The sequence below is a fragment of the Propithecus coquereli genome, unplaced genomic scaffold (genome assembly GCF_000956105.1).
Source record: "Propithecus coquereli isolate 6110/MARCELLA unplaced genomic scaffold, Pcoq_1.0 Scaffold243, whole genome shotgun sequence".
Classification (NCBI taxonomy): Eukaryota; Metazoa; Chordata; class Mammalia; order Primates; family Indriidae; genus Propithecus; species Propithecus coquereli.
In genome coordinates, this window is record NW_012147986.1 from 4,556,552 (window position 1) to 4,573,233 (window position 16,682).

The 16,682-nt window shown below is 32.0% G+C and overlaps 1 protein-coding gene across 1 annotated transcript in view; it reads right to left on the reverse strand.

The window, feature by feature from the left end:
* Positions 1-16,682, reverse strand: part of APLF (aprataxin and PNKP like factor) — a 60,131-nt gene that overhangs the window by 10,977 nt on the left and 32,472 nt on the right. Inside the window, exons 3-5 of the mRNA XM_012646456.1 lie at positions 11,467-11,639; positions 8,019-8,166; positions 7,583-7,715 (exon numbers count right to left, since the gene is read on the reverse strand). Coding sequence (XP_012501910.1) covers positions 7,583-7,715; positions 8,019-8,166; positions 11,467-11,639 — 454 coding nt within the window. The remainder of the gene's footprint in view (positions 1-7,582; positions 7,716-8,018; positions 8,167-11,466; positions 11,640-16,682) is intronic.

A 16,682-nucleotide genomic window follows, 5' to 3' on the forward strand; every position in this document is an offset into this window, starting at 1 on the left:
CCCGCCTCGGCCTCCCAGAGAGCAAGGATTATAGGCGTGAGCCACTGCGCCCGGCCAATTGCTTTAATTTTGATGAGTTATTGAACCAAAAAATGGTAACTGGTTGTTTCAATTTATATTTTCCTATTAGATAATAAAGTCATATATTTATGGACTATTTGTATTTATTCTTCTGTTATATGGCATATACAATGCCCAAAATTTATACTGAGTTTTATCTTTTTTGTTACTAAACAATTTTTAAAAACCTTCTTTCTCTTGTAAGTGTGGCAGATAATATATCTCAGTATATCGTTTGCCAGTCTGTTATTTGCCTCTGACTTTATTTCTAACATCTTTTGCATACAAATATTTTTAAATTTTTATTTAGATAAATCTGTCAGTTTTTCCCTTAAGGGTCTAGGCTCTCTATCATCTTAAGAAGCCTACAAAAGTAATAAAAATGATTTTTCCTATATTTCCTTCAAATACCTTAATAGTTTTAATTTTATATTAAGATTGTATTAATTCAATAGAAATTTATTTCTGAATATGGTATGAAGTAGTGCTCTAATATTATTTTCTTTCAAATGAAGAACCAATTTTTCCAACATCATTTATTGAATAACATATCCTTTCTACATTAGTTTGAACTGATAATATTTTATAAATTATATGTATATATTTTGATCTGTTTCTGGGCCTTCCATCCTTTTTTCCACTGGTCTAACTTACCCATTCCTATGCCAGAACTATTAACCACTAAAAGTAGGTACCAAGCCCAGACTGGGAAGTAGGAGAGTTTCATGAAGAAATATATTTTTTATGTCATTCAAATTGTCTCTGACCATACATAAAAAACCTCTCAATTCATTTTACGTAATGCTGGCATAGCTCTAACATTAAAATCTCACACAGATGACATACATGGAGAAAAATACTGACTAACCATACATATAAATATAGATAGAAATGTCCTAAACCAAGTATTAGCAAATCTAATCTAATTACACTATAAAAATAATAAGCTATCATGATAAAGTTAAACTTATTCCAAGAACACAAGCATGGTACAATATTAGGATATCTACCAACATCATTAATTACATTAACACATGAATATACAGAAGTATTACTATACCAAAAAAATTTTCAAATAATTCAACAGTTGTTCCTAGAAAAAAAAATAAAAATAAAAGGAAACATCCTAAACACGATATGACTATTTATCAGAATCTAATACCACGTTAAATGCTAAAATACTAACAGAATTTCTATTAAAACAGGAATAAGACACAGATGCCAATTTTATCCATTTTCATTTAAAATTTATAGGGTCCAGTTAATAAATACGACAAGAAAGGAAAAAAAGCAATAGATCAAAAAAGCCAAAATTATCATAATTCTGTAAATAATACTGTACAGCTAGAAAATATAAGAGGTTCAAAAACTATTAGAATTAATTAGATAATTTAGCAAGATTTCTGAAAGCAAAGTACAGAGAATAACTAGTACTTTAAGTAAATTTAAACTGTAAATTTTGAACTGTAGTCAAACTAAAACAATGCTAGCTCAATATTTATAATCTGCATTGAGTTGCCATATTGAAAATATTCACAGTATAAAATTAAATGCAAACCAAATGGTTTAGGGGACTACTTCAATCTTCATCAACATTTGCAACTTTTTATGACTCCACGTTGGAGGGTTAGAAGATGGGGGGAGTATATCATAACAACAACGAAAAAATAAAAACTCCTTTTTCAATCTACCAAGAGTGTCATAACCTGAGAGTGATGACTGGTACACTAGTCCTGATACCTAGAAGGCTGAGAGAGCAGAGATAATTGGAAATCAAGAAAGAGGAGGCTCAGAAAGGCTTTGCCTAAATACATTCACTTCTCAGTCACTTACGGACATAGAAAAACCTTCAGCCCAGGCCTGAGAAATTCATGATAACATTCAAGAGCTAGTACCTGGGACATAGAAAATAAAATAAACTAGAACTATATTAGCTGAAAAACAAAAAGAATAGCCTGATCACAGCAAAAATTCACCTACATATAAAGATTAAACCAAGAGTTAAATTGAAAGAAGATTCAGGAGAGAATGTAAAAGCATATCAAAAAAGGCAAATAAACAAAAACAGGACATATTAAGAGTAAATTTGGGTGACTGTACAGTGATATGGCTTTAAACATGGGCTTTAAAGTCCAACAGAGCTAATTCTCAATTACAGTTCTGGCATTTATTATATCATCTTGGACAAGTCATTTAACATCAGTTAATGTTATTTGTCCTTTTCCTAACAATTCAAAAGGTTCCAAAATATCAAGTTGGTATCAGATAATATAAGTAAGTATTAATGACCACAAATAGAGTACTAAAGCTGCAAAAGACTTTTAAAAGTTACCTATATCTAAATGAGCCTAAAATGCATCCTAGAAATTGAATTTTTAAAATCTCTAGCATTGAATTGGTCTATTGACCTGGGTCATTTATTACTTAAACAAATAAATAAAACAATTTTTAAAAAACTATACGGCAGAAAAGGTTTAATTATTTTAACTTTTAATTAGCAGGGTTCCAGTGAACTGAACTGTCCTATACTTCTAAATGTTTCTGTCTTTAAAGGAATTAGATAACCTAATCTTGCTCATATAAGTACTTCTCCTGAAGTCTAAGTTTATAAAAAGATGTATCTGAATCCAAAGACTTTTCTGTCTTCTTTTGAAGCTTTAGCATGTTAAGTACATTGTATACTATGTAACATTCTGTACAGACCAAGGTCAAATAACTCGCATTTGTATTTTCAAGATAAAGTGCCCAAAAAATTGCTTCAGATTTTATGTGGGACATCAATCAAGTGAAAGAAAATATATTTGAAGCAAAATATATTTTGGACTATTATAAGCAAGTGGTGTCACAGAGGCAGTTACAGTATAAAACAACTGTAAAAGAAAAGAACTTGTTTGCAGGGAGGCATTTCACATTGATCCAATTTTTGGTCAAGTAAAGTTATTCTTTCTGTTATCAGAGAAATTTTCTTCTGAGGGAAAGAGCCTTCCCCTCTCTACTACCACCCTCCTTTTCCTTCCTGCAAATTAAAGATCACCACACTTAATGAGAGATGTTATTGATAAAAATATATACACGAAATAATTGTCAGAGGAAAGGGTAGATTGAAAACCACTGTACTGGAATAAAACTCTTACCAGGAAACTCTAACCACATCCCCCTCAACACATAATCTATAGCTTACTTTTCCCATGAGAATACTCTGATTTTACTATAATCTAAATTATCATTAAATAAGGTATATTCTGTGTATAACATACTTGATCAAAAACTTTAGATGACTTCTATGCAAACTATGAGAAGCACTAAGAGTAGTAACGTTTCAATTAAAATATATATTCATTTGTGCTGTTAATTTATAAAAGAAAATGTACAGGATAAAATGGCAGAATAGCTTAATTGAACTAATCATCTCAAATAAAACCATGATAAATTCAGGATAAAATATTAAAGAACAACTATTTGAAGGCACTGGAGAATGACCAAAAAGACAGAGCCGGAGAAGAGTCTAACCTTGAAAAACTGACTACAACCTATGAAGTTTGTGAATTTGCAGCTTTTTTCCTGAGGGCGTTCTTTAATTCATAGGTGGCAGAAACCTACAACTCTACTAGCTTGAATGGTCAGAGGACAGAGTTTGAGGCTAGTAGAACAGACAGAAGGTTAAGGATAAAATCCTGAAAGGAAGGTAGCCTCAGAAGGGGCAAGAAACAAACCCTACATATTAAATTGACCCAAGTCCTGGCTGACTGCTAAACTACATGTGTATGGAGGAGATCCCGGAAATCCACAAAAAAAAGCAGCAGCTGGAAAGTGAAAACAAAGTAGAGACAGCGGCTGCTGTCCACAAGAGAGGAAACAGAGTTCATGAATCCAGCCAAATCAATTGCCAATTAGAACAAATACATTTCTTCAGGGGAATATAAAATCAAGAACTTGCATATTATTCAAAACATCCAATACATAGGAAATGTGACCCACGTATTTTTAAAAAGCAACCAATAGAAACTAAACCTCAGATGATTGAAAAGTTGCACCCTGATACAGACTTTAATGCAGCTATTATAAATATGCTCAAGGATTTATAGGAATATATATGTGTGTATACACACACACACATAATGATTGAATAAATGGGGAATCTCATCAGAGGAACAGAAACTATTAATATACAAAAAAGAACTAAATAGAAATTCCTAAACTGAAAAGTACAATGACTAAAATGAAAAATTTGCTAAATAGGCTTAACAGCAAATTAGAGATGGCAGAAAAAAAGAATCAGTAAACCTGAAGGATTATCAACAGAAATTATCCAACCTGAAGAACAGAGAAAACAAACAGAGTTAACAGATTACTTGGGACAATATCAGACAGTATAATATATATGCAATTAGAAATCTACAGAAAGAAGAGAAAGAAAATGGGAAAGAAAAATACTTGAAAAAATGGCAAAAACTTTCCACATCTGGTGAATGACAGTCAAGAAGGTAAATGAATCTCAAGAAAGATTAATACAGAGTAGACCACACCTATTACGTATTAGTCAAATGACTTAAATCCAAAGATAAAAATCTTCCAGCAAAGAAAACTTTAGGCTCATATGGCTTCATTAGGAAATTTTGTCAAACATTTAAAAAAGAAATAATATCAATTTTTCATAAATTCCACTATGGATCAATGTCTGTATCCCTTCAAAATGCATATGTTGAAGCCTTAAACCCCAATGTGACTGGTGTTTGGAGATGGTACCTGGGGGGTAATTAGGTCATCAGGGTGGAGGCCTCTTGAATGGGATTAGTGCCCTTAAACGGGGATAAGACCAGAGCTCTCTCTCTCTACGCCATGTGAGACACAGAGAGAAGGCAGCCACCTACAAGCCAGGAAGAGGGCCTTCACCAAAATACAACCATGCTAGCACCCTGATCTTGAACTTCTAGCCTCCAGAACTATGACAAAATAAATGTTTATTGTTTAAGCTTCCTAGTCTGTGACATTCTGTTTTAACAGCCTGAACTTAGACAAACTCTTTCAGAAAATAGATGAAGGAGTAATATTTCCCAACTCATCAGATCAGCATAACCCTTATATCAAAACCTGTCAAAGGTATTACAAGAAAATTATAGATCGATATCACTAAGAACATAGATAAAATCCTTAACACATCAATCTAAGGAATATATAAAAATAGATAATACATCATATTCAAATGGTCTTATCCAGCAATGAGAGGTTGATTTAATATTCAAAAATCAATTGACATAATCACCACATTAGTGGAATAAAGAATAAAAACCATATGATCATTTTATTTGATGTAGAAAAAGCATTCAACAACATTCAACACCCATCAAGATAGAAACTCTGAGAAAATTAGAAATAGAAAGGAACTTCTTTAATCTGAAAAAGGGAATCTATGAAAAACCTATGAGTAATATCAAATTTAATCAAAAAATGCTATTTTTCCCTGAATATCAGAATTAAGACAAACATGTTGACTACCACCAATTCTTTTCAACATTGTACTGGATTTCCTGGACAATTCAATTAAGAGGGGACAAAAAGAAAGAAACAAAAAAAAAGAAACAAAAGGCATACACATTGGGAAGGAAGAAGTAAAATTGTCTCTATTCACAGACAATATTGTCTATATAGAAAATCCCAAAGTATATATAAAAAAAGCTACCAGAACTAATACACCAGTCTAACAAAATATAATATGCAATATCAATATGCAAATAAATAAATGCAGAGTTGTACACTTAAAAAGCTTATGTAAATACACAGTAAGGTACCACTGCACACTGTGAGAATAGCTAAAACTTAAAAAGACTGCATTAAAACATATTGGTGAAGATGTAGAGTAACTGGAACTCTCATATTATTTCTAGAACCTATATAAATAGTCCAACCACTTTGGAAAAAGATTTGGTAGCATTTTATAAAGTTAACATACACCTACTCATTGACCCAAAAGTTCCGCTGTTTGATATTCATCCCGGAGAAATGAAAGCATATGTCTACATATGTACTTGTATAAGAATATTCATTGCAGCTTTTTTCACAACAGCCAAAAACTGGAAGCAACCCAAATGTCAGAACAATGGATAAACAAACTGATATATTCAAACAACAGAATACGCGTCAGCAATAAAAATAAACTACTAATATATACAAAAACATAAGTGAATCTCAGACATTTTGCTAAGAAAAAGGAGCTAGACACAAAAGAGTATCTTCTGTAATAAGTAATAAATAAACAAGAATGGCAGAATATTGTTAATGGTTGCATCTGTGTAATGGGTACATGGCGGTTCATTACATGTACTGTTCCTTTTAGTTTATTTTTGAAACTTTTCACAAATAAAATTAAAAACACAGTGTTCAGATTTGGGAAAGTTTCCTATTTTCCTAGTCAGTTTTTATAGCATTATGCAGAAAAACCGCAAAAAAGCACTTTAGCACCAAAGTTCTATTTGTTCCATTTCTAACATTGTATCGCTAGACCTATTACTAATAGTTTCAAAGAAGTAATACTACATGGCAGAACTGATAAGATTTTAAACTATTTATATAGGTATCTGACCAACTTTTATATTAATATATGTATGTGCATGTTATAGATACCCATCATTTCCTTCCTGACCATACTCTCCCAGAAAACCTGGACCTGGGCGATGTGGTTCAAAGTGGGCCAGATTCTTTTATCTAGAATTTGGAGTAGATAGACAAAATATTCCAGTAATTGGCAGGCAGTGAAGGCTTAAGAAGAGGAGAATTTGGCCAATGTCAGAAATTAGGCAAGACAAACCGACATGCAAAGTTACAGGTGAATAGAAATGACCATCCTTTGCAGCGAAGAGGAGAAACAGAAGATAGGTCATGTACCCACAGAAGAGAAGAAGGGAGGGACAGCCTAATCATCTGTCTCCCATGAGACCTGATTATACATCCTATACTTGGATTTGGAGAGTCACCCTGACTAACCTCACAAATCCCCCTTCAATTAAACTGAGTAAGTTTCTGTTATTTCCCAACAAATAAGTTGCTTAAATAAGATTTTAAAAATCTTGATACAAAGACATAAAATCATTGAGATAGCTACCATGACAATGAGCTGCATCAGGACACAGGTCACATCTTCTTTGTATCCCCCAGCACATAACATTGTGCATCGGACACTCTCTTATTTAATTAAATTAATTTTCAGCACTCTTATTGTGTTAGCCTTTTACTTAGACATGACGCCAACAGGTTTGTTTGAAAATCCATATTAATGTAAGTCTAGCATATAATAGTACTTGTCAAATGAAAAAAATTATTAGGGTGGTATTTGATAAACAGCATAAAATAATATCTTATATTTTAAATTAGACCTCATGTATATACCTACAAAAATTTTAGGCTAAGCTATGCCCTTACACAACCACTATTGTATAGATATAGTTTATAATGTTTGTTTAGAAAAACTTTCAAATTCTGTTTAACGTTTTGTTGAAAGTCAACATTAGCAGAAACAAAAACCTACCTCCACTGATGGCTGGTGCTGAAAGGTTCTGATCACTTAAATTCTCTGCTAACATCCAAGCTGGAAGGATTCTTTTCCTCTGGGCAAGATCTGGCTGCTGCTTATTGAAGTCTCTACATTCACCTAGAAAAGACTAAAAAGGCATCTACATATTAATTACTAAAAAGAATCATGCAACCTTAACGAATTTGTAAAATTATTTACTTTACAGAAAGCTACCATTAAAATATCCATCTGCAACTGTGAACTGAGTTAATCAAATTTCTTACAAAGAAATTCATTATCTCTATTAGTGGAAGTGTTGGACTAGTGTGATATTCTCCAGAGCTTAACATAAAAAGAGCAAAAGCAGATCAATGTTAGCAATACTGTCATTTCTCCCCTTGAAATAACTTAGGGAACATGCTACCAATGGATCAAATCCTAAATTTCTCACCACACTCTCTGTAGTAGTAGTCTGGGTCTCCATTACTTCTGTGCTTCTTTCCAGCTGTGAGGCACCAGTTGTCTCACCAGGTAAATTAATCACAGGGGAGTTTGGTGTTTCATTAAGTATGTCATCTTCATCAAGCATTTGACTGTTTCTATAAAATAAAATAGAAATTTGTTTTCTAGTCACTTAAATTTAACATGCTTCTGCTGCCAACCATGTCACTGTAAATGTGATTCTTCTGAGTCCATTTGACTGATTAGTTGTGATTCTTTTCTCAGACTTGGCAGAAACAAAAAAGCAGATTATAGTACACTAGAATAAAATATATAGACTATAATATGTTCTTCATCTTCTGCAATTATGGCAATATCATAATATTGCCATAAAATACACTAATCTCTCTAAATCATGGGCTTGGAAACCACAATTATTTATGAGCTGAGCTGTGTGGTAGCCATCTCTCTCAAGGCTTAAAAGCTATTTACTTATTTAGTATTTGGTCAGATAGTCCATGAAAATTTAGATCACAATCCAACATCCTAAGAGATAATGTAAACTGCAAGGGCATCAGCTAAGCTAGTTAGGGTCTTAGAGAAAAAAATAAATAAAATCCTGAGCTTAAGTTTACACATAGCTGCAGAGCCACCTATGAAATATCCCAAACTTGCAGTATGACTGCAAGCTAAATGTTCTGGAACAGGAACATCCATGGTCACATGTGGAACATACTAGCAGAACCAATTACCTCATACTCTCTGCGATGTGCAGTAAGATCATCCAAAGTTGTTGGGTCATTATTACTTATGTATGAATAGAGATGATCCAACACATTTATCTTTTTGAAAATCCAAAAATGTAGATGAAATACCACTCAAAATAAAAAGGAATGAACTATTGATACTTGTGCAACAACACAGATGAATCTCAAAGGCATTTAGCTAAGTGAAAGAAGCCAGACACAAGGGTATATTGTATGATTTCATTTACATGACATCCTAAAAGGGTAAAGCTACAGGGATAGAAATCAGATCAGTGGTTGCCAGGGATTGGGGGTGAAGTGAAGGGATTTTCTACAAAGAGGCACAAGGGAACATTTTGGGGAAATGGAAATGTTCTATATATCATTGAGGTGGCACTTAAAACATGTGTCAAAGTGCATTGAATTGTACATTTAAAAGGGATGAATTATACTGTCTGTAAATTGTTCCTCCTTAAACATGAATTTTATAAAACTGAAGATATAATATTTTAGAAATGTGCCTGGTTGAGAAAAGTCTAAATAATGGCCTATTTGTTTGTTTTAGTATTTCAATAATCTCTTCAAAGGCAGACTTGAATTTCAACGGCAGGAAGCAGCCAAAAGAGAAAACTTACGTAAACTAAATTACTACACATCACCACATTTTTTGTTCATTCAATAAATATTTTTTAAACACCTTTAAACACAATGCCTTGCCATCTGTCAGGTACTGTGCCAGGCACTGGGGATACAGACTTGAAAACATATGATTGCCTTATCTTAGAAAGCTCATTCCACTACAATACCCAGATCCATCTTACTCATAAGATACAGATGTACTTCCAAATTATGATTTTTTCCTCAAATTTTCTTAACATTGAATTTGAAAAATATTAAGAAACATTCAAGAGTAGTGCACTAACTTTTCACAATTTATAGTATTAGTAATTAAGCAATTTTGTCAATTCCATTTCTAGTTTATTTTCTATTCTGGCATAAGTTTGAGACTAATACATATACATTCTATAGTCTATAGGTAATTTTTTATTAATATTTACCAAAAATAAATGTAACAATAAAAAAATCAATCTCAGAACAAAATTCTACTTAACATTTAGTTCAAAAGAAATCAAAGTACAAATTATTCTATTACACCATTATTTAAATATCAAATTCTGTCACTGTGATACAGATATGTTTTTATTTTATCTTCAAATACTTCTGAGTGATCAACCATCACAGGATTCATAATGCATTATTAGCAGAATTTGTTAAATAAAAAAATTGAAACTTAAAAATTTATCTAAATACACTATAATAAAAGTAGTTATTTTTTATAATAGCTTTATTAAAAACTGATTCACATAACCATAAAATTCATCCTGTTCAAGTGTACTATAGTGGTTTTTAGTATATTAACAGAATTGTACAACTATCAGTAATACCTAATTTTAGAACATATTCATCACCTCAAAAAGCAATTCCATATGCATTAGCAGTACCTTCTCATTCCCTCTTCCTCGAGCCCCTGGCAACCACTACCCTACCTTCTGTATCTAAGGATTTACATTTTCTAGATATTTCATATAAATTAAATCATACAATATGTGGCCTTTTATGTCTGAGTTCATTCACTTAGCATGTTTCAAGACTCATCCATGTTGTAGCATATATCAGTATTTCATTCTTTTTTATGGCTGAATAATATTCCATATGAAAACACCACATTTGTTTAGCCATGCAACAGTTGATGGACATCTGGGTTGTTTCCACTTTGGGGCTATTATGAATAATACTACTGTGAACATCCATGTACAAGTTTTTATGTGGACGTATGTTTTCAATTCTTTTGGGTATAGACCTGAGAATGGAATTGCTGGGCCAATACAGTAATTTTGAGGAACTGCCAGAATATGTTCCAAGGAGACTGTATCATTTTACAACCCCAACACAATGTACAAAGAGTTCCAGTTTCTCCATATCCTCACCAACACTTGATATTATCTTTTGATTATGGCCATCCTAGCAGATACATGATTTTGATTTGCATTTTCCTCTTACTAATGATGTAGAACATCTTTTCATGTTCTTATTCTCATTTGTCACCTTCTTTGAAGAAATGTTTATTCAAATCAGTTGTGCATTTTTAAATTGAGTTGCTTGCCTTCGCATTGTTGAGTTATAATAATTCTTTAGATATTCTGGAAATAAGTCTGTATGATTGTGTCCATCTACTCCTACAGGTCTAGTTTACCCATTTTATAATTTAAAAGCTGAAACAAAGCCAAATAACCTTCTAAAAACTAGTGTATGAATTTTAACCATACCTCAAATATCAGTATGTTTATTCTAATACCTCATTTCCTCAGTTTCCCTATTCTATATTTTCTGCTACTTTTATAAGGAAGAGGAGTTATATAAATGTATTTTAAGTCAGAAGTTAATACCTTAATCAAATTTAAAAAGCTAAAAAAAAACAAAAGAAGAAAACATACTCAATTTCAAATTAACTATCTTGGTTACTGTTAGATGGGAAATACATTTCAAATAAAATGGTAAAAGACACCGCATAAGGGAGCAATCACTATTGAGGAATGATAAGTTTCCAAAGTCAAATATTTTCTAGAAAAACACACACACACGCATTTGTGATGGCTGAGGAATTAGATTATAAATATCATCACTTACTCTCATTTCATCAGACAATCTTACCTTAAGGTACATTCCATTTCCATTTCAGAGTCTGTAGACAAAACACGGAAAATGTATTTGTCAACTAACAAAGAAAAACTATCTCCAGGATTCAACCAGTGCCATAGATTTGTCTTCAATGGTAAGAGCTGGCTCTTCTCAGAAGACTGATAAAAACATGGATTTGTGTGTATCTATCAAATAAAGAAAGAATATAGTAATGTTGTAACTCAAAATTGTGATAAAATACAACTAAATATGAATTTTGGTATCAAAACAATTTAAGTTTAATAAACCTGGCACTTACATAAGTACCATAATTATTTTTTATATATAAAAGAGGAAAAACATAATATGTAATGTATAATAGTATAATAATGTAATATACCTCCTATTTCTTCAAGAATCAAACAAAAAAAACAGTTATCAATTAACTGGTTAAAAGATTTCTTCTATTTTGCTTAATAGAGACAACTGGACATTGGAGAGAGAAACATTAAAAATAATTCTCAGTATAGAGAATCTCCCAACTTCTATATCCAAAATGCACTAACCCCCTGATAATGACTAGCTTCTTTGCCACTTATTTTCTCCTAATAATTTCTTACTACAATTAAAAAATAGACACTATGGAGCTATGGTTTGAATGTGTCCCCCAAAAGTTCATGTGTTAGAAACTTAATCCCCAATTCAACAGGGTTGAGAGGTGGGGCATATAACAAGTGATTGGGCCATAAGGGATTTGTTCTCATAAATAGATAAATGTTATTATGAAAGTAGGTTGATTATCTAGGGAGTGGGTTGTTATCTCAAGAATGGGTTTGTTATAAATGCAATTTCAGCCATCTCTTGTGCACTCTCTTGCATGTGCTCTCTTCCATGTGATGACGTCTGCCATGTTATGATGCAGCAGGAAGGCTCTCAGCAGATATGGCTCCCTGATCTTAGACTTCCCAGCTTCCAGAACTGTTAGCCAAATAAATGTCCATTTATTATAAATTACCCAATTTCAGGTATTCTGTTACAGCAGCACAAAACCAACTAAGATATTGTAAGAAAGAAGAGTATTTTTTCCTCAGCTGAAATCATTTAGTATTTAAATTATAGGTGGTTGAATATTGGGCAGTTGGCAAATCCAGCCACAAAGAAAGGGAACCGATGAGTATGGTCCATGATCATCTTTCCCTTTTCCTAAAACTGTTCATATAGGAGATCCCAGAACTAAAAGCAAAAATTACATGCTAACAAAGTCTAATGTTTGATCCTTTAACTTAAACCTAAATATATACTACTTATTGAATAGGTTAAAAAATCTATGTCAAACTACATGTACTCCAACTAAAATGCTACATGTACTAGAAGTCCAAAAGATAGTTTTTAAAAAGTTATAAAGTTGACAAAAGTCTAGCAAAAAGGGAGAAGACATACACATAAAAAAATCTGGAATGAAAACAATGACATAATTACATAAAAAAACAAAACATTTGAAAAATAACAGAACACTGTGAATACTTTATACCAATACATTTGTAAATATGGCCAGAATTGACAATTAACTAATAACACCAAACTGATTTTTTTAAAAAATTATGGTTATGTGTATGTATATGTGGCTGATCTGAAAGTATGTAATTATAAAAGGAGATCAAATTGGACCTATAATATTTCAAAAATGTAATCAACAATTTAAAATCTTTCCAACCCTTTCCAAAACCAGACCTAAGTGGATTTAAAGATCTTTCTAAATATTCAAACTTTCCTGTGACCAGAAAAAGATAGAAAGATCCCCAATTCCTTCAATGAGACAAGTTTAACTTTGATTCTAAAAGTAGATGAGGACAGATAAAATAATAGCAAACCCAAACCCACAGTAATTTAAACAATATAAGCTACCTATAGGAGAGACATATTATTGGTGTGTGCCTTTTAACATATCCTTGGGATTATAAATGCAAACTTAGATTGTGCTATAACTTTAGAAGTGGTGCAAAGGATGCATTATCCCTGAAGAAATGGAACTAAAATACAAATCAATTTTCTATAGCTTTCCTTAGAGTTATCATTAAATATTAAAGCAAGATTGATATGTACCAAAAAAAAAGGTACCTTTATTTTGAGTGGGTTTTCTTAATTTGGCGAGCTTTTTTTTTAAAAAAAAAATAAGTTGAGGAAAGGTTAAAGGCTATTATAGTATTTTCCAGATATTTTCCAAGTACATTCATAATTTCATGTGAATAAAAACAATAGCAACTCAGGAATTCTGTGCAACAGAAAAAACACAATGAACCCAAAGTCATATATTTTGAGGGTCAATATCAAACAAAAAAATCTGCAATTTATATGTAGCTATAGAGCTACTGCGCCAATCATTCAAGAACCAAAATGAGTAAGATTTTATTAAAATGAAATAAAAGCACCGACAGCTATGAATCCACCCTGAGGATATAACCAATCACTGGTAACACAGTCATTTACAGAGAACATCATCAGTTTGCCTTTATAATGCCTTTTCTCCCTGCTGATACCAGACTGTAGATTAAGTTTAAATGACACATAAAAAAGCTAACATCATCTCCTCATGAGCTGGCATTATCTCCTCATGCACAATTTCCAAGAACTGCTGGAGAGCTAGAGCATTTTTTAAAGGAGAAATATGAGGAAAAAAGGCAGAAATCCATGCAATTCAAAAGTACAAATTAGTAATTGCCCTAATCGCATTCAACTATCATTGTCAAAACTATCTTTTTATTTGGTGGTAGATTTGATTTCCAAATTAAAGGAAAACAGAAAACATTTAATCACTTAAACATAATTTGGAGTATACAGCATACAGAAAGGAACATCATAACAAAACATTTGCTATATTCATTTATATGATTTTATAAAGTTTTCTTAACTAAAATTTCTCCCTCAACATTTTATAATAGTTGTATATATAATTTGGTTTATCAGATCAAAGACTTTGTGACAGATTAGGGAACAGAGGATAAATGATATTTAATACATATTTAAGATAAAATGAATGAAGTAGAACTTACCTGTCAATCTCATTCTCATTTTCAAGATCTTAAAACTTCCATTAACAATTAAAGTCAGTTTTAGAACTTCTCTAAATTTCTCTAAGTTGCACCTTTTATCTACAATAAGTAGCTGAACAAATAAATCTATTTCAAGAGAATAAGCATTTTATTGAAACTACATTAATGTGTTAATAAATAAGAAATCAAGCATTACATAGACCAAAAGACCTATATGTGTGTGTGTGTGTGTGTGTGTGTGTGTGTGTGTGTGTGTGTGTATAGATGCAGCTGACCAAGATGCAGCTTTCCTTCAAGTAGCATAATATAAACATAATTCTTGAGATAAAATTCAATTACTTTCCTAAAACAATAATCAAATTCTAATACTACAGTTGTACATTTTCTTAAAAATAAATACACTTTTTCAGGTCTTCCAGTGTTTGGTAATTTGGCATTACAGAAGTAACTGCAGTATATTATGCTATTCTTTATACGTTCGTGTCATAAATGTGTCATAATAATTTTTTAAAGACATAATAGTACATGTAAGGTATTATGTGTGGACTCACCACTCCATTTAAGAACATGAATTTTACCATTTCCTTCAAGGTCCCTTGTGAGCCTTTCCCTATCCTATTCTCTTTTCAATTATCTTGATTTTTGTTTATTACTTCCTTGCTTTTCTCTATAATTTTGCTACCTTTGTTTATGACCCTAAATATATTACTTATTTTGAAGAATTTCAAATTTTATATAAATGTATTCATAGTATATATATCTTTCCAATGCTGATTTTATCATTCAATATCATGTTCTAAATTTTAATCCGTGTTTTTCATGTTTTCACTGTAATTTATTTACCTTGACTGCTATAGTATATTTCATTACATAAATATATGACAGTATATTTATCAGTTCTACTGTTCACAGAAATTTATGTTGCTTTTAATAGTTTTGCTATACAGCTTTGCTATACAATATTGCTATGCAGGTTCTTTCATCTACCTCTTAGTGCACATGTGTGGAAGGAGCTTGCAGCAAACACGCCTTCGTCTTGAAAAAATGATGTCGACCTATTTTCCAAGGTAGCTGTACCAGCTAAGCTCCCACCTGCAGTTTATAAATATTCCAGTTGTTCTATATCTTTACCAATATTTGAAATTGCTAGACTTTTTCACTCTTGCCAATCTGTTGGGTGTGAAATGGTATCTCATTGTGGTTTCACTTGCATTTCTCCACTTACTAGGGAGGTTGAGCAGCTTTTCATGTTTATTAGACAGGTTTCTACTTTGGTAATATGCAACTCAAGTCTTCATTCATTTTTCTGTTGAATTATTTATCTTTTTCTCATGGATTAAAGGCATTTGTTATATAATCTGGATATCACTGCTCTGTCAATTACATGTATTTTAAATATCTTGTCCCTGTTGTATTTTTCATTTTCACTACAGTGTCGTGACAAACAAAGCTTCCTAATTTTAATGCAATTGGCATTTTTCAATCTTTCTTTTATGGTTTCTGTTTATTATATTTTATTTAAAAACTCTTCTCAATTCTAGAGTCATAAGGTTTTTTTTTCCTATATTTTAACAGTTTCATAGTTTAGACTTTCACATTTAATCCACCTGGAATAGATTTTGGGGTATGGTTTGCAGTAGAAGTCTAATTTTTTTCCAAACACATAACAAACTGTTCCAGCACCATTTATTGATAAAAAGTTCTCTTCCCCACTGACATGCAATACCAGCCCTGGCCCATATCAAATTTCTATACACCTAAGTCTGAATCCAAAGTTGCTTTCAGTTCTAAAATTTTATTCAACTGAAGGCACTAAAACTTCTTATTAAGATAAATCACCAATTAGTTTTAACTTCAAAAAGTGTTTTTTTAAACAAGAAAACACCAAACACAAGAGAATCCTGACTTGGGAAACATAATATAATGAAAAAAATTACTGCACGGGGTTCAAAGAATCTGAGTTCTAATTCCCATTCTCAACTTGCTGACTATGCAAGATCAGACATTCTCCAGAAGGCCATGACATTCTAAATTGTCAAAAAAAAAAATGAGCCAAGCGTGGTGGCTCACGCCTGTAATCCTAGCACTCTGGGAGGCCGAGGCGGGCGGATCGTTTAAGCTCAGGAGTTCGAGACCAGCCTGAGCAAGAGTGAGACCCCGTCTCTACTAAAAATAGAAAGAAATTATCTGGACAACTAA